Source organism: Heterodontus francisci, chromosome 5 (assembly GCF_036365525.1).
Source record: "Heterodontus francisci isolate sHetFra1 chromosome 5, sHetFra1.hap1, whole genome shotgun sequence".
Lineage (NCBI taxonomy): Eukaryota > Metazoa > Chordata > Chondrichthyes > Heterodontiformes > Heterodontidae > Heterodontus > Heterodontus francisci.
In genome coordinates this window covers 8,670,946-8,697,979 of record NC_090375.1, presented here as the reverse complement: position 1 = coordinate 8,697,979, position 27,034 = coordinate 8,670,946, and the positions used below count along the sequence as shown (strand labels likewise).

Genomic DNA, 27,034 nt, shown 5'->3' with positions numbered 1-27,034 from the left:
TCCCAGGAGATTATATGGTTGTGAGGGGGAGGGGGGGATTAGAGTGCTTAGTCACGAGGTGCAACAGGTTTTTTTCCTGATTGTCAATTTCCTGCGTTTGTAATCTTCTAAAACCAGTCGCTCCCCTAAAGAGCCACATTAATGTAGTGAATGCAATGTTGCTGATCCGAAGAGCAAAACTGAGCTGAGGATCCCTGCAAACACCTTAGGGCTGCTCCAGTGAGAGTGGGAGAGATCATGTAAAAGAAAGAGAGACACGCACATTTTAAAACGCTGGAAAGTAGAAAGGCAGTCTTTATGCACTGTGGGCCTGTGACTCCAGCCCACATCAACATGGCTGACTCTTAACTGCCCCATGAAGTGGCCCAGCAAGACATTCATTTGTATCGAACCTCAGGCAACACGGGCAGGAATAATTTTAGTAGTGGAATAGGTAAAACAACCAAATCATTAATGCAAAGAAGAGTATTAGCAACAGGATGCGGAGAACTTTTTTCCTCAGGTGACCTCAGTTTAAATGAACTCTAGTGTAACAGGATACATGGGATGAGGACTATTGCTGGTATGGAGGACAGAGACCAACTCAGACTGGTTGGGCCATCTGGCCTATTTTTGTGCTGTAATTTCCATGTAATTCTATGTCATCCTGTCTTTAGACACATCTATTGAGTGTTTTGGGAGAGCAGCTCCAAAATTAATTGCATATCGCCCATGTTAAGAAATGGTTTGTGGTTTTGCTTTCTGTTGCCTGAGTGAGGTACGGAGAATCTGGGCCTCGGGGGCATTTAGAGGGATTAGGCATTGCAAGAGTCAAATGACCCGAGCGTTTCAGTAGTACAACTGTTCCACAAACTTCATGGCTTTCAGACTCTCAGGATGACATACAAGTATCCTTATTGCAAAAACTGATTGGGAGACGAGAGAGAAAAAGTATGTGTGAAATTCAGAGCTCTTTACAGATTTATCTCTCGCTAAATACAACAAAACAAATTCTCTCTATTTTTTCAGCATTAAGCTTTGGCAGATTGCAGTTTAATATTCAGGATGCTAGTCTATAGCTTTATGACGTTAGCTTTATCTCATATCATACTTAGAGAAAGTATATTAAAATGTAGGTTTTATTAAGTTAGAACCTCTTGTTCTGAAGGTCCTGGATTGCATCATTAACTAGAAAAACAGAAAGCAAGTGCAATAAAAACTTGTGCTAAAAAAGATAAGCCCCCACCCAGGCCCGAGCACAAACTTGCTGTAACTATGACTGGATGACTTTTGCCACAGTTATGGTTTTTGGGGTACATCCTGCAATGTAGAAGGGCAGGAAGGACTCCAGGCAAGTGTTATTGGGCACGTAAGCAGAAGGAACAGGGAACGGGCCACAACTAATATTGAAAGATCATAACGGCAGCATTTTTCTTTGTAATCAAATACTGTAACGTATTAAGTGCTGAAATAAAATCATAAATGCAACCAAAATGGAGTCAGTTTCGAACCATTGAACGGTCGACAGAGACTTTAAATATATTGCAGCAGTTTTGTTAAAAGGAGACAGACTTCTGCAGCTGCAAGAGTGTTACACAAGAACAGAGCTGAACAGTATACTCTCTCTCTCTCCTCCCCCCGCCCCCCAATCACGAGAATTATGAAGCATCAGCACACAGTGAGTCAGACCATTGAGTCACGAAGAAAATATTTACAGGACCGTGGGGAAAGAACAGGCAAGTAGGACTAATTAGATAGCTCCTTCAAAGAGCCAGCACAGGCACAACAAGCCGAATGGCATCTTTCTGTGCTATATGTTCCTATTTATCATGGTATTACTTTATGTTGTGACAACAAAAATATTGACATTTACAAGTGCAGGATCAAGTACATCAAGAGACCCAGGATAAACCACTAAGTATGCACTGGTAAATTTATATTGACAGTGGTACATTTTGTACTGTTCCAATGTTGTCACACAAACACCACTGACAGGCTCATCACAAGACCATTACTAATCAGAAAGCCCATTCAGTCCAAACAAACAGTTACCCTACAGTCTCCTGCATTACCATAGAAAAATTTCAGCATAGGAGGCAACCCTTCAGCCTGTCCCATCCGTGGCAACTGGAATAAAAACTAGCCGCCCAATCTAATCCCACCTTCCAGCACCTGGTCCGTAACCTTGCAGGTTACAGCACTTCAGGTGCATGTGCAGGTACCTTTTAAAATAATTGTGGGTTTCTGCCTCCACCACCGATCCTGGCAGTGAATTCCAGACACCCACCACCCTCTGGGTGAAAAAGTTTATCCTCATGTCCCCTCTAATCCTTCTACCAATCACCTTAAATCTGTGCCCCCTGGTAATTGACCTCTCCGCTATGGGAAACAGGTCCTTCTTGTCTACTCTATCTAGGCCCCTTATAATTTTGTACACCTCTCACTCCTCAGCCTCCTCTGTTCTAAAGAAAACAATCCTAGCCAATCTAATCTTTCCTCATAGCTGCAACTTTCAAGCGCTGGCAACATTTTTGTAAATCTACATAGGAACATATGAATTATGAGGAATAGGCCATCGTAACACTCATCCTAACAGTTTTATAGAAATGGGTTCAAGATTTATGCCTTCACTACTCCAAGTTCATTCCATGTTGATCGAGGAATTTCCTTTCATCAGTCCTATATTTGCCCTTTATTAGCTTGACCCACACTCCCCTTGCCCAATTCTTGCAATTTAATATAAAATAATGCAGATTTCCCTTTTCCACGCCCTTAAGCATCCTCGTACAACTCTAAAAGAACATCTGTTGGGTGCATTTGTTCCACGCCCGAAGCCCAAGTTCCTCCCCTCTTCCCTCATAGCTTAAGTCAACCTGAGGGATCAACACGGCCCTCTGTGCACTACCCTTCAGCACCTGTGTCTTCCTTCCAGCTTCCCAACCAGAAATGAACAGAGTCTGGCCACAGCACTGTACAGTTTGAACACTACCCTCTAACAACTTGCATTTACATAGTGCCTTTAACATGATAAAACACTCCAAGGCCTTTCAGAGGAAGCACTAGTAGACAAAAACAGACATCGAGTTAGGGAAGACATTAGGACAGCTGACCATAAGCTTGCTTTTAAGAAGAGTCTTAAAGGGAAAGAGGAGATGATGTTTCGAAAGAGTGTTCCAGAACTTGGGGCCTAGTTGATTGAAAGCAAGGCTGCCAATACGCGAGTGAAAAAAGTGGGGAATGCACAAGAGGTCAAAGTTGGAGGGGCACTGAGATTTGAGGGTTGTAGGAGGTTGCAGAGATAGGGAGGGGCAAGGCCATGGAGGAATTTGAAAACAAGAATGAAAATTGAGGCGTTGTCAAACCGGGAACTAGTGTAGGTCAGTGAGCACAGGGACGATGGGTGACTACTGCTTGGTGCGAGTTAGGATACGGGCTGCAGAGTTTTGAATGATCTCAAGTCTATGGAGGGTTCTATTGGCAACAGAGTTCAACATGGTACTAGCTTGGCTTGCTGCTCGTGGCTTATCCTGGGTCTCTGGATGTTTGTCATTGAATCCAGTAAGACTCCATTCAACTTAATCTGTAACTATTTCAACACAAGATCACAAATGAAATGCACCTGGTAATTTACACCAATTGGGTTGAAATCATTAGCATAAAGCTCAATATTTTTGAAATCTCAATTAGACAAACCCCAAGAAATATAACACCTGGAATGAACTGGGAAACCATCCCTTTCAGGACCAGGCATTACATCACAACCACCTTCAATGTTTTACCATTGAGCAAAGCGAGTTAGAAGTTCAAAGGCTCAAACCCCACCCCAGGACTCGAGCACATAATCTCAGCCAAAACTTCAGGATAACACCCATTATAGAACAATACAGCGCAAAAGGAGGCCATTCAGCTCATCATGCCTGTGTATCTTTCAGACTATACTGTAAATAATAGGTGCTGTCTGCCTGTTTGGGTGAATGTGAAAGTACAGCTTGAACAAGAGCAGGGGAATTCTCCCCCACCATGCCAGCCAGAATATAATCACTCGTCCAATATGAAACACCAGCTGATCATTTATCTCAGTGCCATCTTAATGAACTTGCTGCCATACTTCCTACAGAACAGTTGAGACTGCTCTTCAAATCTAATGCATTGGCTGTGAAACACTGCAACATCCTGAGAACATGAAAAGTGCTTTTTAAATGCCAATTCTTCCTTTAACTTCACTCAGCTCATCTTTCCCTTAGTGAATAGATCTCCACACCCCAACCCTACCACCTCCTGTATCCATCCCTGCAAAAAATCTATCCCCCCTATTCACTTACAACTGCACTTTCAACATCCAACTATCCAGCCTTTGGCCCTCCATTCACCACAACCATTTTTGCAACTACTGATTTGCTCAACCGCACCCTCACCTCCACCTTTGATGCCGTAGTCCCCAGTAAAACCATTACACTCCATCACCTTGGCTGTTCCCCCCGGTACGACGCTCACCTCCGTTCCCTTAAATCCAAGGGACGCAGACTTGAAAGGACGCGGTGGGACTGGTTTAACCATCCACCACATAAAACATGGTCCTGCTCTCACATGCAGACTGCATCCTGGAATGTAAAAATAACCACTGCCTTCTTTGCTGCAAACTGTCTCCTTAACCCCCTCTTCTGTCCCCTCCAACAAGTGTGAGGACTTCACAGATTTCTTTGCCACTAAAGACAGAGACCATCTGATCAGCTGTCTCTGCTCCTTTCCACTAGCCCATCAGGCCAAACTTGCTCTAAAATTACCCCTTGCCTTATCCCTGAACTGGCATCTTCCTCTAATTTCTCCCCAACTTCCCCTCATGCTCTCTCCAAGCTCATCTTGTCCATGGGAGCCACCTCCTGGTCCCACTAAACTGACCACCCAGCCTCGCCTCCTGCTCCCCATGTTAGCCGACATTGTGAACAATTCTCTCTCCCCTTCAACTCTCTCACCCCCTTCCTCAAAACCCCTTGTCCCTCCCCCCCTCGGCCCATCTCCAGCCTCCCTTCCCTCTCTCAACGTGCTGCCACTTCTCTACCTTGTTACTCCAGGGCTGCTCTCCGGCGGCCGGGCCTGGCAGCGGCACCACCTGCTCCATCCTGTCCGCTCGGCGGCTCCAACTCCCGGTAAACAGACAAGACAGATCCGGGGAGCGGCTCAGCCTGACCTGACCTGACCCGACCCGGCCCGGCGCTCCGATGGTCAACTCCCGCCGGGGACTGAGACTGGCCGATACCCGGGGCTGGGGACGGGGCGATAACCGGGGCCTAGGACTGAAGACTGGGGCCGGGCCGATGCCCAGAGGAAGAGAAGCCGCTCTCGCTGAAAATGGCGGCCTCCGAGCACCGGGGCCGGAAGCGAAAACCCAGGCCGGGTGAAAGGTCAAGCGGCCCCCGCGCTGCGCATAGAGGACTTTCCCATGACGTCAGAGGGCGGGGCGAGACCTCCGCCATATTGTTTATGACAGTCAGAAAACCCCCACCCCTCCCCAGTCTGCCAGAGTGGAAGCAATATGGGTTTTGAGTTGGAACCCCACTGTCAGGGTCAAATGGGGATCAGAAGCCCACACTCTGGGGAACAATCACTCAGAGGTCATTTTCCCCGAATTAGTCAAGTAGTGGCCAGAGCGCGGGCTGACCATCCAATTAAGTATGGTGGTGGGACTCTCAAAGCTGAAGGGGCAATATAAGGCTCTCTGGCAGCTTGCAGTTCAAGTGAGAGAGAGAGAGATGGTGCCTCAAGGTGGAGCGCCCTTTCTCCAACTTCTTTAACGTTTAAATTAAAAATTGGAGTCAGCAACTGTGCCAGCATTGTGGAGGGGGAACCCTTTCACAGGGCCAGCTACAGCTGAAGCCATGCAAACTGACTGGGCCTCAAAGCCTGCCTAGAACACTGGTAAAACACTGGACCCTCGGTCTGCCACTAGGAGGCTGTCATCAGGCAGTTAGCCTACCCCCAACACATCAGGGAGCCTGGAGGAAGACTGGAATATTCCAGTCTGCCTTTGACAATAGGCCTTAATAGGATTTTAATTCTCCTTAATTGATTACCCTGCCTGCCCCATGCTGCCTTGGGGAAAATGGCCTGGATGGGGCACAGTGCTGGCAAACCAGCACGCCGACTGGCTGGGCAAATCTTTCTCTCACCTGCCTCTGTACTTGCCCACATCTGGGGGCAAAAGTCCTGCCCAAAGAGAGAAACAAAGAGAGAGAGAGAAAGGAAGATTAAAATAAGAAAGAAAGAGAGAGAGAGAAATAAAGTAAGAAACAACATGCATTTACATATTACTAAAAACAAAAAATGCTGGAAATACTCAGCAGGTCATCAGCGTCTGTAGAGAAACAGAGTTAATGTTTCTGGTCAACAGATTACTTAACTCAGGGAGTTCTGAAGAAAGGTCACTGACCTGAAATGTTAACTCTGCTTCTCTCTCCACAGATGCTGCCAGACCTGCTGAGTTTTTCCAGCACTTTCTGTTTTCATTTCAGATTTCCAGCATCCACAGTATTTTGCTTTTATTTTACTTAACTTAGGGAATTTGTTGAGTTAGGGAATTCAGTGCAGTGAGGAAAGAGGTGCTGTTTTGGTCTTTTACAAAACAAAGAGCAGTCCAAGTGAGGGAGTGGGAGATAGCGAGGCCTGAGAGCTGATGTCTTAGAAGCATTAATTAGATGAGCAGGGAAGTGCTTATCTATATTACAGAAAGTCTCACTGGCAGCAATGGGGCAGCAGACCTGGGTGGAGACTAAGCGCAGCGACCGAAATCCCCCCAACAACAAAAGCAACATCTGCGTAACAGCTACAGTGACGTCCCAACCAGGGAAGGAGCCAATTGCTGGGTAGCTGGTAAGTTTTTCCAGATAATCGTCTAGAAAGTAAAGGGATAGCAGGGCACCCCAGTTCCATGGAATACTCACCACCACCTTCTTAAGGGCAATTAGGGTTGGGCAATAAATGCTGGCTTAGCTAGTGACACCCACATCCCGTGAAAGAACAAAACAGTCCTGTGCCATGTGAGAAATCCTGGATGCTTCTCAAAGCCTGGATGACCACATGTGCAGGAAGTGTCATCAGCTAGAGTAGCTCGAGCTCTGGGCTTCAGAGCTTGAATGGCGGCTGGAGTCACTACGCAGCATCTGTGAAGCTGAGAGCTTCATGGATAGCATCTTTCTGGAGGTGGTCATCCCACAGCTTAAAAATGTGCAGGCAGAGAGGAAATTGGTGACTGTCAGAAGGACAGGAGGACCAGGCAGGCAGGCAGGGCAGGGCATGAGTGCATCTTTTTCTCCAACTGGTATTCAGTTCTGAATACTGCTGAGAGTGATGGTTCTTCTGAGGAGTGCAGGCAAAGCCAAGTCCATGGCACCATGTGTGGCTCAGCTGCACAGGAGTGGAGGAAGAATAGTGCAAGAGCAGTAGTGGTAGGTGATTCGATAGTGGGAGAACAGATGGACGCTTCTGTGGCTGCAGACATGACTCCAGAATGATGTGCTGCCTCTCTATTTTCAGGGTCAAGGATATCATTGAGCGGCTGCAGGACATTCTGAGGGGGGAGGGTGAACAGTCAGAGGTCGTGGTCCATATCAGCACCAATGACATAGGCAGAATGAGGGATGGGGTCCTGCAGGCAGAGTTTAGGGAGCTGGGGGAGAGATTGAAAAGCAGGATCTCAAAGGTAGTAATCTCTGGATTACTCCCGCTACCAATGTTAGTGAGTACAGAAATAGGAAGATAGAGCTGATGAATGTGTGGCTGGAAAGATGCTGCAGGAGGGAAGGTTTTAGATTCCTGAGGCATTGGGAAGGTGGGAAATTCTGGGGGAGGTGGGGCATGTACAAGCCAGATGGGTTGAACCTCAACAGGGCCGGGACCAATATCCTCACAGGAAGTTTTGCTAGTGCTGTTGGGGAGGGTTTAAACAAGCTTGGCAGGGGGATGGGAACCTGAGAATAGATTCAGAGGGAGAGAAGTAAAGCTGGAAAAGGAAGACAGAAAATTAGTAAGTGTCTTTGGAAGTCAGAGGAAACAAAGGTTAGAAAATAGACAAAAAGGGAGTTTGGCAGTTCTAAATGATATATACTTCAATGCAAGAAGTGCAGGGAATAAGGCAGATGAGCTGAGAGCACAGATTGATATGTGGCTGTATGATATTATAGCTATTGCTGAGACACGGCTATAACAAGGGCAGAAATGGCAGCTCAACATTCACGGTTACAAAGTTTTCAGACGAGATAGAGAGGGGGATAAAAAAGGGGAGATCACAATATTGATTAAAGAAACAATTATAGCTGTGAGGAGGGATGATACGGTCAAAGGATCATCAAATGAGGTGATATAGGTTTAACTGAGCAACAAAAAATGGGCAATCACACTACTGGGAATGTACTGCAGACCCCAAAAAGAGGGAGATAGAAGAGCAAATATGTAAGCAATCCCACTTCTGACAATAAAAACAAGAAATGCTGGAACCACTCAGCAGGTCTGGCAGCATCTGTGAAAAGAGAAGCAGAGTTAACGTTTCAGGTCAGTGACCCTTCTTCGGAACTGACAAATATTAGAAAAGTCACAGGTTGTAAGCAAGTTAGGTGGGGGTGGGGCAAGAGATAACAAAGGAGACAGTGTAGATTGGACAAGGCCACATAGCTGACCAAAAGGTCATGGAGCAAAGACAAACAATATGTTAATAGTGTGTTGAAAGACAAAGCATTAGTACAGATTAGGTGTTAACGGACTGAATATTGAACAGCAGCAAGTGCAAACCTGAAAAAAAAACCCTCTGACAAGTTGTCTTTGGGTGGCACAGTGGCGCAGTGGTTAGCACCGCAGCCTCACAGCTCCAGTGACCCGGGTTCAGTTCTGGGTACTGCCTGTGCGGAGTTTGCAAGTTCTCCCTGTGACCGCGTGGGTTTCCGCCGGGTGCTCCGGTTTCCTCTCACAGTCAAAGACTTGCAGGTTGATAGGTAAATTGGCCATTGTAAATTGCCCCTAGTGTAGGTAGATGGTGGGGATGTGGTAGGGAATATGGGATTAATGTATAAATGGGTGGTTGTTGGCCAGCACAGACTCGGTGGGCTGAAGGGCCTGTTGCAGTGCTGTATGTCTAAATAAATAAAAAAGTGCAAAAACAATAGGGCAGTAATAATAGGGGATTTCAACTACGTGCATAGCTGGAGAGATGGTGCAGGAGGGAGGGCTTCAGATTTCTGGGGCATTGGGACTGGTTTTGGGGAAGGTGGGAAGTTGGACAAGCCGGAAGATCTGCAACTGAACAGGCCTGGGGCACATATCCTTGTGGGAAGGTTTGCTCATGCTGTTGGGGATGGTTTAAACTAGATTGGCAGGGGGATGGGAACCTGAGTGCAATCTTAGCTAGGATTTCAGGGCAGGGAACAGGAGGCAGAAAATTAGTGAGTGACTCTGAAAGACAGAGGAAGCAAAGGTTAAAAAGTGTGCAGCACAGGAATTTGGCAGTGTTAAAGGGTATTTATTTAAATGCAAGTATAGTAAATAAAGCCGATGAGCTGAGGGCACAGATAGACACATGATATCTTTGCAGAAACTTGGCTTAGGGAGGGGCAAGAATGGCAACTCAACATCCCTGGATATAGAGTTTTCAGGCAGGATAGAGAGGGAGATAAAAAAGGAGGGGGTGTAGCATTATTAGTTAAGGAATCAAGAACAGCTTTGAGGAGCGATGATATGCTAAATGAATCATCAAATGAGGCCATATGGGTGGAGCTGAGAAATAAAAAAGGGGCTGCCACACCACTAGGAATGTGCTATAGACCCCTAAATAGTGAAAGGGAGATAGAAGAGCAAATGTGTAGGCAAGTTTCTGAGTTCAAAAACTATAGGGCAATAATAGTTGGGGATTTCAACTACCCCAATATCAACTGGGATACGAACATTGTGAAGGGCACAGAGGACACAAAATTCTTGAACTAGGTTCAAGAGAACTTTTTCAGCCAACACGTTACAAGCCCACGAGAGGGGGCACAATTCTAGATTTAGTCTTCAGTAATGAAGCTGGACAAGTGCATGAAGTAACAATGAGTGACCATTTTGGAGATAGTGATCATAATACACTTAGTTTTAGCATAATCATGGAAAAGGACAAAGATAAAACAGGAGTTTTTTTATTCATTCACGGGATGTGGGCATCACTGGCTAGGCCAGCATTTATTGTCCATCCCTAATTTCCCTTGAGAAGGTGGTGGTGAGCTGCCTTCTTGAACCGTTGCAGTCCATGTAAGGGAGGTACACGCACAGTGCTGTTAGGAAGGGAGTTCCAGGATTTTGACCAAGCAACAATGAAGGAACAGCGATATAGTTCCAAGTCAGGATGGTGTGTGACCTGGAGGGGAACTTGCAGGTGGTGGTGTTCCCATGCATTTTCTGCCCTTGTCCTTCAAGTTGGTAGAGGTCGCGGGTTTGGAAGGTGCTGTCTAAGGAGCCTTGGTGTGTTGCTGCAGTGCATCTTGTAGATGGTACACACTGCTGCCACTGTGCATCGGTGGTGGAGGGAGTGAATGTTTGTGGATGCGGTGCCAATCAAGCGGGCTGCTTTGTCCTGGATGGTGTCGAGCTTCTTGAGGGTTGTTGGAGCTGCGCCTATCCAGGCAAGTGAAGAGTATTCCATCACACTCCTGACTTGTGCCTTGTAGATGGTGGACAGGCTTTGGGGAGTCAAGAGATAAGTTACTCGCCACAGGATTCCTAGCCTCTGCCCTGCTCTTGTAGCCACGGTATTTATATGGCTACTCCAGTTCAGTTTCTGGTCAATGGTACCCCCTAGGATGTTGATAGTGGGGGATTCAGCGATGGTAATGCCATAGAATGTCAAGGGGAGTTGGTTAGATTCTCTCTTGTTGGAGATGGTCATTGCCTGGCACTTGTGTGGCGCGAATGTTACTTGCCACTTATCAGCCCAAGCCTGGATATTGTCCAGGTCTTGCTGCATTTCTACACGGACTGCTTCAGTATCTGAGGGGCTGTGAATGGTGCTGAACATTGTGCAATCATCAGCGAACATCCCCACTTCTGACCTTATGATTGAAGGGAGGTCATTGATGAAGCAGCTGAAGATGGTTGGGCCTCGGACACTACCCTGAGGAACTCCTGCAGTGATGTCCTGGAGCTGAGATGATTGACCTCCAACAACCACAACCATCTTCTTTTGTGTTAGGTATGACTCCAAAGAGTGGAGAGTTTTCCCCCTGCTTCCCATTGACTTCAGTTTTGCTAGGGCTCCTTGATGCCATACTCGGTCAAATGCTGCTGTGATGTCAAGGACAGTCACTCTCACCTCACCTCTTGAGTTTGGCTCTTTTGTTCATGTTTGAACCAAGGCTGTAATGAGGTCAGGAGCTGAATGGCCCTGGTGGAACCCAAACTGAGCGTCAATGAGCAGGTTATTGCTAAGCAACTGCTGGTTGATAGCACTGTTGATGACTCCTTCCATCACTTTATTGATGATTGAGAGTAGACTGATGGGGCGGTAATTGGCCGGGTTGGACTTGTCCTGCTTTTTGTGTACAGGTGTAAAAGTTTAAAATTGGGGGAAGGCAAATTTTAAGAAACTGAGAGGTGACCTGGTGAAAGTTGACTGAATACAGCTACTTGAAGGAAAATCAGTGACAAACCAGTAGGAGGCATTCAAAAGCGAGATACTACAGGCACTGTGTAGGCATGTCCCCACAAAGATAAAGGGTGGCACTGCCAAATCTAGAGACCCCTGATTATCTAGAAGCTTACAGGGTAAGATAAAGCAGAAAAAGAAAGCTTATGATGATCTCAAAAATCTTAATACTTTAGAAAGCCACAGGAGTATAGAAAGTGCAGGGGTGAAGTAAAAAAGGAAATTAGAAAAGCAAAGAGAGGCCATGAAAAATTATTGGCAGGTAAAATCAAGGAAAACTCAAAGATGTTTTATCAATACATTAAGAGCAAGAGGATAACTAAGGAAAGGGTAGGACCTATCAGAGATGTACAAGGGAACTTATGCATGGATGCAGAAGATGTGGGCAGGGTTCTTACTGAGTTTTTTTTCTCTGTCTTCACAAAGGAGAGGAATGATGCAGACATTGTAATTAAAGAGGAGGAGTGTGAAATATTAGATACAATAAGCATAATGAGAGAGGAAACATTAGAGGGTCTGACATCCTTGAAAGTGAATAAATCACCAGGGCCGGATGGATTGCATCCCAGGTTGTTAAAGGTAGCCAGGGAGGAAATTGCAGATGCTCTGAGGATCATCTTCAAATCCTCACTAGATAGAGGAGAGGTACCAGACGATTGGAGGTCGACGAATGTTGTACCATAGTTTAAAAAGGGTGCGAGGGTGAGGCCAAATAATTATAGGCTGGTCAGTCTGACCTCAGTGTGGGTAAATTGTTAAAATGTATTCTGAGGGACTGGATAAACTGCCACTTAGAAAGGCATGGATTTGTTAAGGGAAGGTCATGTCTTACTAACTTAATTGAGTTTTTTGAGGAGTAACAGGAAGGATTGATGAGGGTAATGCAGTGGATGTGGTCTACATGGATTTTGGTAAGGCATTTGACAAGGACCCACATGGCAGACTGGTCAGTGAAATGAAAGCCCTTGGGATACAGGGGAATGTGGCTGGTTGGATCCAGAATTGGCTCAGTGACAGGAAACAAAGGGTAGTAGTCGACGGATGTTTTTGTGAATGGAAAGCTGTTTCCAGTGGCGTTCCACGGGGCTCAATGTTGGGTCCCTTTGCTGTTTGTGGTATATATTAATGATTTGGACTTAACTGTGGGAGGCATGATTGGGAAATTTGCTGATGATACAAAAATTGGCCGTGTAGTTGATAGTGAAGAGGATAGCTGTAAACTCCAGAAAGATATCAATGGTTTGATTGAGTGGGCGGGAAAGTGGCAAATGGAATTCAATCCAGATAAGTGTGAGGTAATGCATTTGGGGAGGGCAAATAAAGTGAGGGAATATAAAATAAACGGGAGGATATTGAGAGGGGTAGAAGAAGTGAGAGACCTTGGAGTGCATTTCCACAGGTCCCTGAAGGTGGTAGGACAGGTAGATAGAGTGGTGAAGAAGGCATATGGAATGCTTTCCTTTATTGGCCAAGGTATAGAATACAAAAGCAGAGATGTAATACTGGAACTGTATAAAACACAGGTTAGGCCACAGCTAGAATATTGTGTACAGTTCTGGTCACCACATTACAGAAAGGACATAATTGCTGTGGAGAGAGTACAGAGGAGATTTACAAGAATGTTGCCAGGGCTCGAAAGTTGCAGCTATGAGGAAAGAATAGGCTGGGGTTGTTTTCCTTAGAACAGAGGAGGCTGAGGGATCACTTATTAGAGGTGTACAAAATTATGAGGGGCCTAGATAGAGTAGACAGGAAGGACCTGTTTCCCTGAGAGGAGAGGTCAATTACCAGGGGGCCCAGATTTCAGGTGATTGGTAGAAGGATTAGAGGAGACATGAGGAAAAACTTTTTCACCCAGAGGGTGGTGGGTGTCTGGAATTCACTGCCAGGAATAGTGGTGGAGACACAAACCCTCAATTCTTTTAAAAGGTACCTGGACATGTACCTGGAGTGCTGTAACCTGCAAGGCTATGGACCAGGTGCTGGAAGGTGGGATTAGATTCTGCGGCTAGTTTTCTTTTAGCCAGTACGGACACAATGGGCTGAATGGCCTCCTTCTGTGCCATAACTTTTCTATGGGTCTACCCTAATATTAACTAGGATAGAATTAGTGTGAAAGGCACAGAGAGCAGCATTCTTAAAATGCATTCAGGAGAACCTTTTTTAGCCAGTATGGTGCAAGCCAAACAAGAGAGGGGGCAGTTCTCGAGTTAGTTTTAGGGAATGAAGCTGGGCAGGTGGAAGGGGTTTTAGTTGGGGAGCACTTTGGTGGAAGTGATCATAATTCAGTTAGATTTAGGGTAGTTACAGAAAAGGACAGAAATAGACCAGGAATAAAAGTTTTCAATTGGAGAAAAGCTAATTGTATAAGCTGAGATGTGATTTAGCTAAAGTGGACTGGAAACAGTTACTTGAAGGTAAATCAGTGCCAGATCAGTGGGAGGCAGTGGAAGAGATAGTGAGGGTTCAGACAAGTATGATCCCTTAAAGAAAAAGGATGGACCAAATAATCCACAGCCCCCTGGATGTCAAGCTGCTTAAAGGAGAGAATAAAGAAAAAAAGGGAAGCTTATGACATAAGCTTCAGTTACATAGATAGATTGGAGAAGTTGGGACTGTTTTCCTTGGAAAAGAGAAGGTTGGGAGGAGATTTGATAGAGGTATTCAAAATAATGAGGGGTCTGGGCAGAGTAGATAGAGAGAAAGTATTCCCATTGGTGGAAGGATTGAGAACAAGAGGGCACAGATTTTGAGTAATTGGCAAAAGAAGGAATGGTGGCATGAGGAAAAACCTTTTCACGCAGTGAGTGTTTAGGATCTGGAATACACTGCCAGAGAGTGTGGTGCAGGCAGGTTCAATCAAGGCACTCAAAAGGGAATTAGACTGTTATCTGAAAAGGAAGAATTTGCAGGGCTACGGGGAGAAGGCGGGGGAGTGGCACTAGGTAAATTGCTCCGTCTGAGAGCCAGCACAGACACTTTGGGCCGAATGGCCTCCTTCTGTTGCTATGGTCAGGTGAGGAGAGGGGGTCTCAGGTTTTCCTTTCGCCCATTCTCTTGTTTGACCGCAACAGGGTTTATTCCTATTTTAAAGCAGTGGTTGTGCTTATCACCTCCGTGATTATTTGACCTTGTCCCTCTATCCTAATGGCAAAAGAACCAATCAGACAGGTTTTCTTGAGTTTAAACAAGAAAGACATAAGTTTATTACACTTAACACTCTAACCCGATTTAAAATACTAAAAATATGCCACACATTCACGTACACATTCACATGAGAGTCACACACACTCAAATAGATTACAGAGGGAAACAGATTTACTGGTTGGATCAAAGCCCGGAATAAATGGAATTTAAATACAGTCTGTAAGTCCAATAGTCCTCAGATGAAGTTGTAGTCTTGAAGTCTTCGCTGGGCCACGTGCACGGTGGTTGGCTTGCTTTGCTCAGGACTCCTGAAGACAGAGTGGGTAGTTGATTCTCTTCCCTGGTTGTTGGCTGTAGCAGTCTGTAGGCTTGGAGGGAGTGGGGCGGGTGGGGGGGAATTCCCAGTCAGAGCCAGATCTTCTCTTGATATTTTCTGGGGAGAGTGAGAGAGAGAGCCGCTTGCTTCATTGCTGTCTGGATAAATACGAGCGAGAAAGGAACAGATAAATACGGTGAGGTGAAGTAGGCTGAGAGGAGTCTCGTGTGGAGCATAAACACAGCATGGATCGAATGGCCTTTTTCTGTTCTGTAAATACTGTGTAATTCTAATAGCAAGTGCAACTTCATTAAAGCAGGCAGAAAGAATTCGATTCCATTCAAAGTTGATTATTGATGATCTTTGTAAGTTCACATACAGGGCAAGATTTTTTTGCCCATCTTAGTCAATGGGTGAAAATTCTACAGAGCATCATTCAACTATACGAACAGAGGCATGCATGTCTATTTGGGTGGAGTGAAAGGAGAATCAGTGAAATCTTACAGCTATGTGCTCTGATTAGACCCCGTCAGGAGTAACTGTGTTCAGTTCTGGGCCCCACACCCTCAGGAAGGATATATTGGCCTTGGAGGGGGTGCAGTGCAGATTCACCAGAATGATATTGGGGCTAAAAGGGTTAAATTATGAGGACAGGTTGCATAGACTAGGCTTGTATTCCATTGTGTATAGAAGATTAAGGGGTGTTTAAGGTGATTAAAGAATTTGATAGAGTACATATAAACTATTTCCTCTGGTGACAGAGTCCAGAACAAGGGGGAATAACCTTAAAATCAGAGTCAGTCCGTTCAGGGATGATATCAGGAAGCACCTCTTCACATAAAGGAGAGTGGAAATCGGGAACTGTCTTCCCCAAAAATCTGCTGGGGGTCAATTGAAAATGTCAAAACTGAGATTGATAGATTTAAGGGTTATGGAGTTAATACGAACATACGAATTAGGAGCAGACGTAGGCCATTCGGCCCCTCGAGCCTGCTCTGCCATTCAATAAGATCATGTCTGATCTGTGCATCTCGAATCCCACACTCCCATCTACCCCTGATAACATCTGATTCCCTTACTTAACAAGAATCTATCTACCTCCGCCTTAAAAATATTCAATGGCCCCGCCTCCACCACCTTCTGAGGCGGAGAGTTCCAAAGTCGCACAACCCTCTGAGAAAAAAATTTCTCCTCATCTCTGTCTTAAAAGGTGATCCCTAATTTTAAATCAGTGCCTCTTAGTTCTGGACTCACCCACAAGAGGAAACATCCTCTTCACATCCACCTTGTCAAGACCGTTCAGGATCTTATAAACTTCAATCAAGTCTCCTCTCACTCTTCTAAACTCCAGTGAAAACAAGCCCAGTCTGTCCAACCTTTCCTCATAAGACAACCCACTCATTCCAGGAAACAATCTAGTAAACCTCCACTGAACCAGACATTCACTTCTGCGGGAAATGTTGGTTTACAGCCTTATCATTGAAAGTGCTAATAAGGAAATAAGAATAATTTCTGTGATCAAATTGAGATTAAATTAACAAACTACTCATACAGAAACCGAAGTTCATGGGCCCTGGTTGAAAGTTGGATGCGATTAGTAACAGTTTTGGATAAACTTGTCTTCGAGGGATATGATGCTGGGAGCATGTTTCCCCTGGTCGGGGACTCCAGAACCAGGGGCCACAGTCTCAGAATAAGATTAAGATTGCAGCCAGTTAGGACTGGGATGAAGAGATCTTTTTCACTCAGGATTCAAATTCTCGCCCCCCCTTCTCCCCACCACCACCAGAGGGCTGTGGATACTCAGTCCTTGAGTATATTCAAGAGAGAAGGTACAAACCTTTGGATACTAGGGGAATTAAGGAATTTGGGGAAGTGCCAGAGGGTGGGGGCAGGTAGAAGATCAACCACGATCTTAAGATTCAGATCAGGCACAATCTCATTGAATGGTGAGAACTGGTTCGATGGGCTGATTGGCCTCCTTCTGCTCCTATGGCTCAGAATTTCTAAGAATAGCCAAGTCAATCTAACACACCTCCTAACACTGATTCAGAGTAAAACAAAGACCTAACCTACAAACCCTATTAGTTGCATGAACTGAAAAGAGGGGAAAAAAGGGGAGAAAAGCCATTTCATAAAGAAAGTTTTAAAAAAGGGTAATGAACAGGACAGCATTCTGCAGATCAGGGGCTGGAAATTCTGCAGCAACTAACTCACCTCCTGACTCCCCAAAGCCTGTCCACCATCTACAAGGCACAAGTCAGGAGTGTGATGGAATACTCTCCACTTGCCTGGATGGGTGCAGCTCCTACAACACTCAAGAAGCTCGACACCATCCAGGACAAAACAGCCCACGTGATGGCACCCCATCCACAAACATTCACTCCCTCCACCACCGACACACAGTGGCAGCAGTGTGTACCATCTACAAGATGCACTGCAGCAATGCACCAAGGCTGCTTAGACAGCACCTTCCAAACCTATGACTTCTACCAACTAGAAGGACAAGGGCCACGGATGCATGGGAACACCACCACCTGCAAGTTCCCCTCCAAGTCACACACCATCCTGACTTGGAACTATATCGCCGTTCCTTCACTGTCGCTGGGTCAAAATCCTGGAACTCCCTTCCTAACAGCACTGTGGGTGTACCTACCCCACAGGGACTGCAGCGGTTCAAGAAGGCAGCTCACCATCACCTTCTCAAGGGTATTGAAGGATGGGCAATAAATGCTGGCCTGGCCAGTGACACTCATATCTCAGGAATGAATAAAACGAAAAGCCCCCAATTCATCACTGGAAACACGAAACCAGTAGAGATTTGTTTTTTGACCTTGAACAGTTGAATCAATCCCTCTTAGGCAAACTTAGGCTGTGTCAGTAACTGATTGATAATGATTCCAGGAATATTAACTTCATGAACAAATATGACAAAGAACGCAGATTTCTGCAATGGTGTTGGAAGTTATAAATGGCTCATTTCAAACATTTTTGCATCGTGGAAGCAGACCTCATTAGTAAGTATTTGGGACTTTAATTTGTACTGTCATATGGAATATCTTAACCAAATTTGCTCGTAAATACGGGGATGTAGATTATGTTGGACTCGATTTGCTTATTTTGTTCATTCCATTTGAACAAATATCCAATACTTCATGTATGATACATGAGAAAGAAAGACTTGCATTTATATAGTGCCTTTCACATCCTCCGGCAGTCCCAAAAGCAGATTACAGCCAATGAAGTACTTTTAAAGTATAGATACTGTTGTCATAGAGTCATTTATGACACAGAAGAAGGCCATTCGGCCCATCGGGTCCATGCTGGCTCTCCACGGAGCTGTAGGAAATTAGACCAATTTGTGCACAGCAAGATCCCACAAATGGTAATGTGATATTTTTTATTAAAAACAGAAAGTGCTGGAAATACTCAGCAGGTCAGGCAGCATCTGTGGAGAGGGAAGCAGAGTTAATGTTTCAGGTCTGTAACCTTTCATCAAAACTGGCAAAGGTTAAGCAAGTGAAGGGGGTGGGGTGTGGTTTGGTGAGGAAGAGAACAAAAGGAGAGGTGTGTGATAGGGCAGAGGGCAGGAGAGAATAAATAACAAAACTATCACGGGGCAAAGGCAAAGACCGTGTTAGTGCTTGTGGTGAAAGACAAAGCATTGGTACAGAGAGAGTGTTAATAGTTGAGAACAAAAGGGAAAGTGGGGTGGCCGATATTTTTAGTTTAGTTGATTGAGTTATAAATCCTGGTTTGGAAACTGTTCTTCAAAATAATGCTATAGGATTGTTTACTTCTACCTGAAAGGGCAGAGGGGACCTCGATTTAACACCTTATCTGAAAAATGGCGCCTCTGACAGTGCAGCACTTCCTCAGTACTGCATTGAATTGTCAGCCTAGATTTTTGCTCTCAAGTCTCTGGAGTGGGACGTAAACCTACAACCTTCTGACTCAGAGGCAAGTGTGCTACTCACTGTGCAAATGGTGACAATAAATTAGCATATACATATCTCCACCAGTAACTAGGTTCTGTATATTACCACGTGTTAACTAGGTTTACTAGTTACCAGTAACTAAGCTACTGATAATTTGAACAGATTCTCAAATGTTATAACAGAATTAGGAAAATCTTTGATTAAAACCCTGTTTAATTAATAGGAACATAGAGTACAAGAGCAATGAAGTTATGTTGAACTTGTATAAGACACTAGTTCGGCCTCAGCTGGAGTATTGTGTCCAGTTCTGGGCGCTGCACTTGAGGAAAGATGTGAGGGCATTGGAGAGAGTACAGAAAAGATTCAGGGGAATGGTTCCAGGGATGAGGAATTTCAGTTATGAAGATAGATTGGAGAAGTGAGGACTGTTTTCCTTGGAGAAGAGAAGGCTGAGAGGTGACTTGATAGAGGTATTCAAAATCATGAGGGGTCTGGACAGAGTAGATAGAGAGAAACTGTTCCCATTCGTGAAAGGATCGAGAACGAGAGGGCACAGATTTAAAGTATTTGGCAAGAGAAGCAAAAGTTACATGAGGAAAAACTTTTTCACGTAGCGAGTGGTTAAGATCTGGAATGCACTGCCTGAGAGTGCGGTGGAGGCAGATTCAATCGAGGCCTTCAAAAGGGAATTAGACAATTATCTTAAAAGGAAGAATGTGCAGGGTTACAGGGAGAAGGCAGGGGAGTGGCATTAGATGAATTGCTTATTGGGAGAGCTGGTGCAGACATGATGGGCCGAATGCTGTAATAATTCTGTGATTCTGAATTTTTAAAATCTCTCACTTTGAGTTTGAATTATTTTCTGCAAACTGTCCCTGCAGATTCGAATGAAACAAGCTTTCTGATTGTGTTCGGGATCAATGAGATTACTGTGCTTTTACAAAATGCAATTTTCATGTGTTTGATGCCTTATGTGCGTAGTGAGGGTGTAGGGTGAATGTAGAGAGGACGTAATGTGGATGTGTGTATGTAGTGTGTACATAGTGTGAACATAGTGTGTACATAATGGATAGTAGTGAGGATGTAGTGTACATAGTCTAATGGTGACCATGAAACCTTTGTCGATTGTTGTAAAAACCCATCTGGTTCACTAATGCCCTTTAGGGAAGGAAATCTGCTGTCCTTACCTGGTCTGGCCTACATGTGACTCAGACCCACAGCAATGTGGTTGACTCTTATAATGGCCTACCAGGGCAATTAGAGATGGGCAATAAATGCTGGCCTAGTCAATGACACCCATATCGCACGAATGAATAATGAAAAAACGTAGTGTGCACTTAGCGTGGATGTAGTGTACATAGTGTGGACGTAGTGAGTACATAATGTCTACATAGCATGGACATAATGAACTTGGTGTGTGTTCAGTGTGGACGTAATGTGTAGAAAGTTTGAGGACGTAGTGTGGTTGAAGTGAGGACGTAGTGTTGATGTAATGTGTACGCAGTGAGGACATAGTTGGATGTAGAGTGTGCGCAGTGTGGATGTAGTGAGGACGTAGTGTGTATATAGTGTGTACATAATGTCTATATAGTGTACGCATGGTGTGGACACAGTATGGACATGGTGTGTGCATAGTGAGGATGTAGTGTGTACATAGTGTTGACATAGTTGGATGTAATGTGTACATAATGTGGACGTAGTGAGGACAGAGTTTACTATCCTGGCATCCAATGCACTACTGAAAAAGCCTAAATTGACAGTAATGGGAGATTACACATTGAAGGAGCCATGCACTGGGAATAGAGCTAAAACATTGTAGCTCTGAGTTTCTGACCTACACTCCCAGGAGTGTGGTTTCCTGTTGGGAGCACCATACTGTAGAATTGTCTCTTTAGTGTAGCTAGTTAAAAGTTCAGGAGAATTTCATACCATCAAATTGCTGTATAAATGTGTGGTCAGTTAATGAGCAGGGCCAATCTCCCTGATGTCCTGGGGCCAATATTTATCCTTCAAACAACGTCACTGAAACAGATTATCTGGTCATTATCACATTGCTGTTTGTGGGAGCTTGCTTTGCACAAATTGGCTGCCACGTTTCCCACATTACAACAGCGACTCTTTGAAAGTATATCATTGGCTGTAAAGTGATGTTGGACTGCCTGAGGTTGTGAAAGGTGCTATAGAAATGCAAATGTTTGTTCTTGGTTTGTTTGAAGGGAATGAGAGCTGGAAGATTATTTTCATCAATGTTGTGATTTGCAACTATACAGCCACAAAGTCACTGAGGATGGCTGGAAACAAAAAACAAATTCCCACCATTTTTCCTGAAACCATTGCTGTTTGAAAGCTTTGTGTTCAATAACAATGCTTTATCTCTTATGTAGGCAGTCATGGGGATAATTGGACAGCTCCTGATCTTTCTCCTGGTGACAGGGCTCCTCTCTGCATGTCCTGACAAATGCTTTTGCAATTCAAAGATTGTCGACTGCCGCAGCATTGCTCTGCAGAATATTCCGCCCGGTGTCAACCCGGACACAGAGACATTATTCCTGGATAAAAACTCTCTGATTAGAATCCGTCACAATGCCTTTGAACATTTGGGAAATCTAAGTTATCTTGGTTTATCAAGTAATTGTCTCATCCTTCAAAACTACACATTTGAACTCCTGCTAAAACTGCAGGCTTTGGACCTGTCTGCAAACCACTTGTCAGAACTCCCGGAAGATCTATTTTTAAACCTTCCAAATCTCACCTGGTTAAACCTGGCCAACAACAAGTTAAAAAGATTTCCCCTAGTGAGGTCACTTGCTAAACTGACCTATCTGGATCTGTCTAACAATGAGTTCTCAGTGGTCCAAGAAACACTCAAACACTTGCCTCAGCTGGACACACTATTCCTTAATAATAACCAACTAGAATCCCTCCCAGCAACTGTTTTTGACCAATTATTTCTCCTTGACGTTCTTGACTTGTCAAACAATAAGCTAAAATCGCTGCCTCCCCACGTCTTCAAGAACCATCACAAGCTGACTGATTTGCGTCTTGACCACAACAGGTTAGAAAACCTCACTGCAACTTTATTTTCCCATCAGCATAATCTACAGTATCTGACAATCTCTGGAAATGCCATTGCTAATTTACCATCTCAGCTCTTTGGTAACTTGACAAAACTATCAAAACTCGACTTGTCCAACAATTCATTAACCCTTCTGCCGTACAATTTTCTTTCAAATCTGGAAGAGTTGAAAATGTTGAAACACTCTGAAAATTTCATCGACAAGTTGGTAGTTGACATATTCAAATATAACCCCAAACTTGTTTACCTGCATTTAGATAACAATCACCTCAATAGCATTCCTGTGTTTGAAGGTCTCTCACAGTTGGAAGAATTGACCCTTTCCTTTAACAGGCTGGTTGCATTTCCAAGAGGATTCGCTGACAATCTTGTAAAGCTGAAGTGCCTGCAAGTCACTGACAACCTCATCAGGCACTGGGACATTGAAGTGTTTCAAAACATTGCATCTGTGCTCTTAAAAAACAATCCAATCTGCTTGAGCAAGAGGAAAGAATCACCAGTACCATCCACAAACATGAATTGTAGGAAGCAGCAATGCTAACCAGTTCCGAAGAAGGGTCACTGACCCGAAACGTTAACTCTGCTTCTCTTTCCACAGATGCTGCCAGACCTGCTGAGTGATTCCAGCATTTCTTGTTTCTGATGCTAATCGGCTTGTCAGTTTGACAGAGTTCTCCTTTTAGTCCTATTTGGAAATGGTATCAGTGGAATTACAATTAGATGGAAGCAATGGGACTTGGCCATTTACAAACGCATGCCGTTATTTTAATAGATGCCATTATTTTCAGTGCATCAGGTCAGAGGCTAGGAATCCTGTGGCGTGTAACTCACCTCCTGACTCCCCAAAGTCTGTCCACCATCTACAAGGCACAAGTCAGGAGTGTGATGGAATACTCTTCACAACACTCAAGAAGCTCAACACCATCCAGGACAAAGCAGCCCGCTTGATTGACACCCCATCTACAGACATTCACTCCCTCCACCACCGACGCACAGTGGCAGCAGTGTGTACCATCTATAAGATGCACTGCAGCAACACACCAAGGCTCCTTAGACAGCACCTTCCAAACCCGCGACCTCTACCACCTCGAAGGACAAGGGCGGCAGATGCATGGGAACACCACCACCTGCAAGTTCCCCTCCAAGTCACACACCATCCTGACTTGGAACTATATCGCCGTTCCTTCACTGTCGCTGGGTCAAAATCCTGGAACTCCCTTCCTAACAGCACTGTGGGTATACCTACCCCACATGGACTGCAGCGGTTTCAGAAGGCAGCTCACCACCACCTTCTCAAGGGCAATTAGGGATGGACAATAAATGCTGGCCTAGCCAGCGACACCCACATCCCATGAATGAATAATAAAAAAATTATCGCCCACCACCTTTATTTCAAATTAGACAAGTAACGTGAACTGTGCAAATGCTGCATTGCAAGTGAGTACAATGAGAAGCATTGCCTATTTTCCCTGTGCATTTCCTTTACTCTGATGAAAACTGAAGAAAGACTTGCATTTATATAGCACCTCTCTCAACCTCAAGATATCCCAAAGTGCTTTACAGCCAATGAAGTACTTCTGAAGTGTTGTCACTGTTGTAATGTAGGAAAAATGGCAGACAATATGAACAGAGCAAGCTCCCACAAACAGGAATGTGATAATCTGTTTTAGTGATGTTAGGTGAGCAATAAATATTGGCCCAAGACACAGAATCCCCACTCTGTTCATCTATCTATGCTCTCCTATGATATCTTGCATTCTTCTCCAAAGTTTGCTGTAACTCCCGATTTGATATAATCAACAACCTTGATATAATTCCCCTTATGTCTCTATAAATGGAGAATATAAACATGCCAGCCCAGACCCCATCAATTCAAAACACATCCATTTACTTAAGTGCTTTGCATTTTGTTCCCATGTATCGATGTTGCTGCATTCCCTTTAGTAACACATGCCTTTGTTACGACCAAGGCGGGAGTAATGCACTGTTAATTCAGTCCCACTACTCCACAGGCCACAGCATATTAGTAAAGTTTCCCACGTACCAGAAATTTGCCAAATTTAACCCTTTATTTATCCCAGAATAAAGCACACCAAACCAAGTATCTTTAAACAACAACAAAATTAACTATTGATTAATAAACCAAGTTTTAAATGGTAATGAGATGAATCTATATGTATGAAGAGATTTTATAACTCTGTATTCTTCGTAACCCTCAAGCACACACACATACATTCCAAAACAAAACCGTTAACTGGGGAAAAACAGACATTGATCTTACAACAGTTTCTTAGGTATAATAAAATAACTGGGTTGTAACATCTGGTAGGATATTTCTGGATCGGCGAGGTGTCCCAGAGTCGAATAGTCAGATGCCACTTGATGTCTTTCCAGGTGAGTTCGATAAACAGTCTTTGATGGACAGGTGTTCAAGGCAATTCATCTGCAGCAGGCATCATACAGATCTTTCAGCAAAAAGTGTAACAACAGGTCTACTTAAATTTTAAAGTAGCAGTCTAACAGCAGAAACTTTCTTGAGATTTCAGGATCTTCCAAAAATACACAAAAGCCAACAGGGCTCACTCTTGAGACTGGAGGCAACAGCAAACTGTCACTCCCGAAGCACAAGGCTTCCTTTCTCTAAAGCAGTGTTCCTCCACAGAGTGTAGCAACCCCTCTTCCCCTGGGCCTTTTCTCTCTCTTTGGGCAAGTCAAAACCACACCTTAAATGTAACACTTCTTTCCATGAAATGCAAAGCTTATTTTTCAGAGAGAATAGGTATTTTTCTCTAGTCTAACAGCAAATAACAGCTCTGAGCCACCTCATTCCTCTCTTGTCTGTTTCACTCTGTAGAACTGACTAAAGCCTTCAAGAACATCCAAGTCACAAGACAGTCGTAAAATCTCCCGGTTGCTTGGATACGAGTTTTATAGCATGCATACCTCAAACATCAAATCATCATTCAGTTCACAGAAAGTCCTTTTTTCTCAGTCTTAAAGGCACATTGACCTCTTCGTTTTAAAAAAAAAAATCTTATGACACCTTATTTATGTAAGAAATATTGTTTCAGGCAGCTGATCAACTGCTAAGGAAAATACAGCTTAGTTTATTGTAGAAATAAGAAGAAAATCTACAAATGTCATCAATCTGAAATTCCAACAGAAACTCTCGAGTTCTAATGAACAGTCTACTCCCAAAACATTAAAGCAACTTTTCTCAGTTGCTGAGTGACCCGCCATGTGTTGCGGTATGATGTGGTTTCATTGTTATTTTCCCAGGAGCGAAGAAAGTTGATGGTGGGGCCCATAATCATGTAAAATGCTGAGAGATAGAAATTATGCAAAAGTAGGCAGGGGATATAACCTACTATCAATGTTATTTTTGCTGAAGCATTCCGTGTAGAAATGCAGCAAGACCTGGACAATATCCAGGCTTGGGCTGATAAGTGGCAAGTAACATTCACGCCACACAAGTGCCAGGCAATGACCATCTCCAACATGAGAGAATCTAACCATCTCCCCTTGATATTCAACAGCATTACCATCGCTGAATCCCCCACTATCAACATCCTAGGGTTACCGTTGACCAGAAACTGAACTGGAGTAGCCATATAAATACCGTGGCTACAAGAGCAGGTCAGAGGCTAGGAATCCTGAGGCGAGTAACTCACCTCCTGACTCCCCAAAGCCTGTCCACCATCTACAAGGCACAAATCAGGAGTGTGATGGAATACTCTCCACTTGCCTGGATGGATGCAGCTCCAACAACACTCAAGAAGCTCAACACCATCCAGGACAAAGCAGCCTGCTTGATTGGCACCCCATCTACAAACATTCCCTCCCTCCACCACCGACGCACAGTGGCAGCAGTGTGTACCATCTACAAGATGCACTGCAGCAATGCACCAAGACTCCTTAGACAGCACCTTCCAAACCCGCGACCTCTACCAACTAGAAGGACAAGGGCAGCAAATACATGGGAACACCACCACCTGCAAGTTACCCTCCAAGTCACACACCATCCTGATTTGGAACTATATCACCGTTCCTTCACTGTCACTGGGTCAAAATCCTGGAACTCCCTTCCACACAGCACTGTGGGTATACCTACCCCAAATGGACTGCAGCGGTTCAAGAAGGCAGCTCACCACCACCTTCTCAAGGGCAATTAGGGATGGGCAATAAATGTTGGCCTGGCCAGCGTCGCCCACATCCCATGAATGAATAAAAAATTCTCTACCCCAGAGATCTGTGGAAGTTCAATCATTGAGCATGTTCATGACAGAAATCGATAGGTATCTCGAGACTAACAGTTTGGAGATAGTGGGGGAAAATGGCATTGAGGTAGATGATCAGCCATGATCTGTTTGAATAGCGGAGTCGGCTCGATGGGCCGAATGGCCTATTTCTGTACCTATTTCTATGTTCCTATGTCCCTCTGTTTCCATATGTCAGAAATGAAGAAATTCTGTTAACCTATTCCATGATACAATACAAATTAAAGTCACTAATACTCATTACAGATCAAAGTCATGTATGTAATGCCAGAATTTTGAAAATGATTTCTAACACTATTGCAGAAATCTATGTTCTTTGCCATATTTGCTCATGAGGTTAATATTCCTGCAATCATTGTGAATCAGTTATTGACACAGCCTGTTTGCCTAAGAGGGATGGATGAAGAAGGTGAAAAATCAAATCCCTGTTGATTTGGTGCTTGTAGTGATGAATTGTGGTCTGTGGAATGCTGACCTCTTCATTACTTGCTTAAAAGCATTTCTTTATCAATTGGCTCTTCTCTTTTTCCCCCTCTGTTTTCAGTTCATGTAACTATCTGGGTTAACAGGGTAGGCAGACAACTTAGTCCAGGGGCTTTGTTAATGTCGCTCTGAATCAGTGTTGGGAGGTATGCTGAAATT

General features: G+C 44.4%; 2 protein-coding genes across 2 annotated transcripts in view; one reads left to right on the top strand and one right to left on the bottom strand.

The window, feature by feature from the left end:
* The window catches only part of riok3 (RIO kinase 3 (yeast)), a 40,057-nt gene extending 34,689 nt beyond the window's left edge, over nucleotides 1-5,368 (bottom strand). Inside the window, exon 1 of the mRNA XM_068031079.1 lies at nucleotides 5,039-5,368. Coding sequence (XP_067887180.1) covers nucleotides 5,039-5,098 — 60 coding nt within the window. The 5' untranslated portion in view covers nucleotides 5,099-5,368. The remainder of the gene's footprint in view (nucleotides 1-5,038) is intronic.
* Nucleotides 5,369-18,035: 12,667 nt separating this feature from the next.
* Nucleotides 18,036-26,632, top strand: LOC137369719 (carboxypeptidase N subunit 2-like). Its single transcript, XM_068031078.1, has 2 exons — nucleotides 18,036-18,118; nucleotides 21,424-26,632. Exon 2 carries the CDS (start codon nucleotides 21,430-21,432, stop codon nucleotides 22,654-22,656), a length of 1,227 nt encoding a protein of 408 aa, XP_067887179.1. The 5' UTR covers nucleotides 18,036-18,118; nucleotides 21,424-21,429; the 3' UTR covers nucleotides 22,657-26,632.
* Nucleotides 26,633-27,034: the final 402 nt, after the last annotated feature.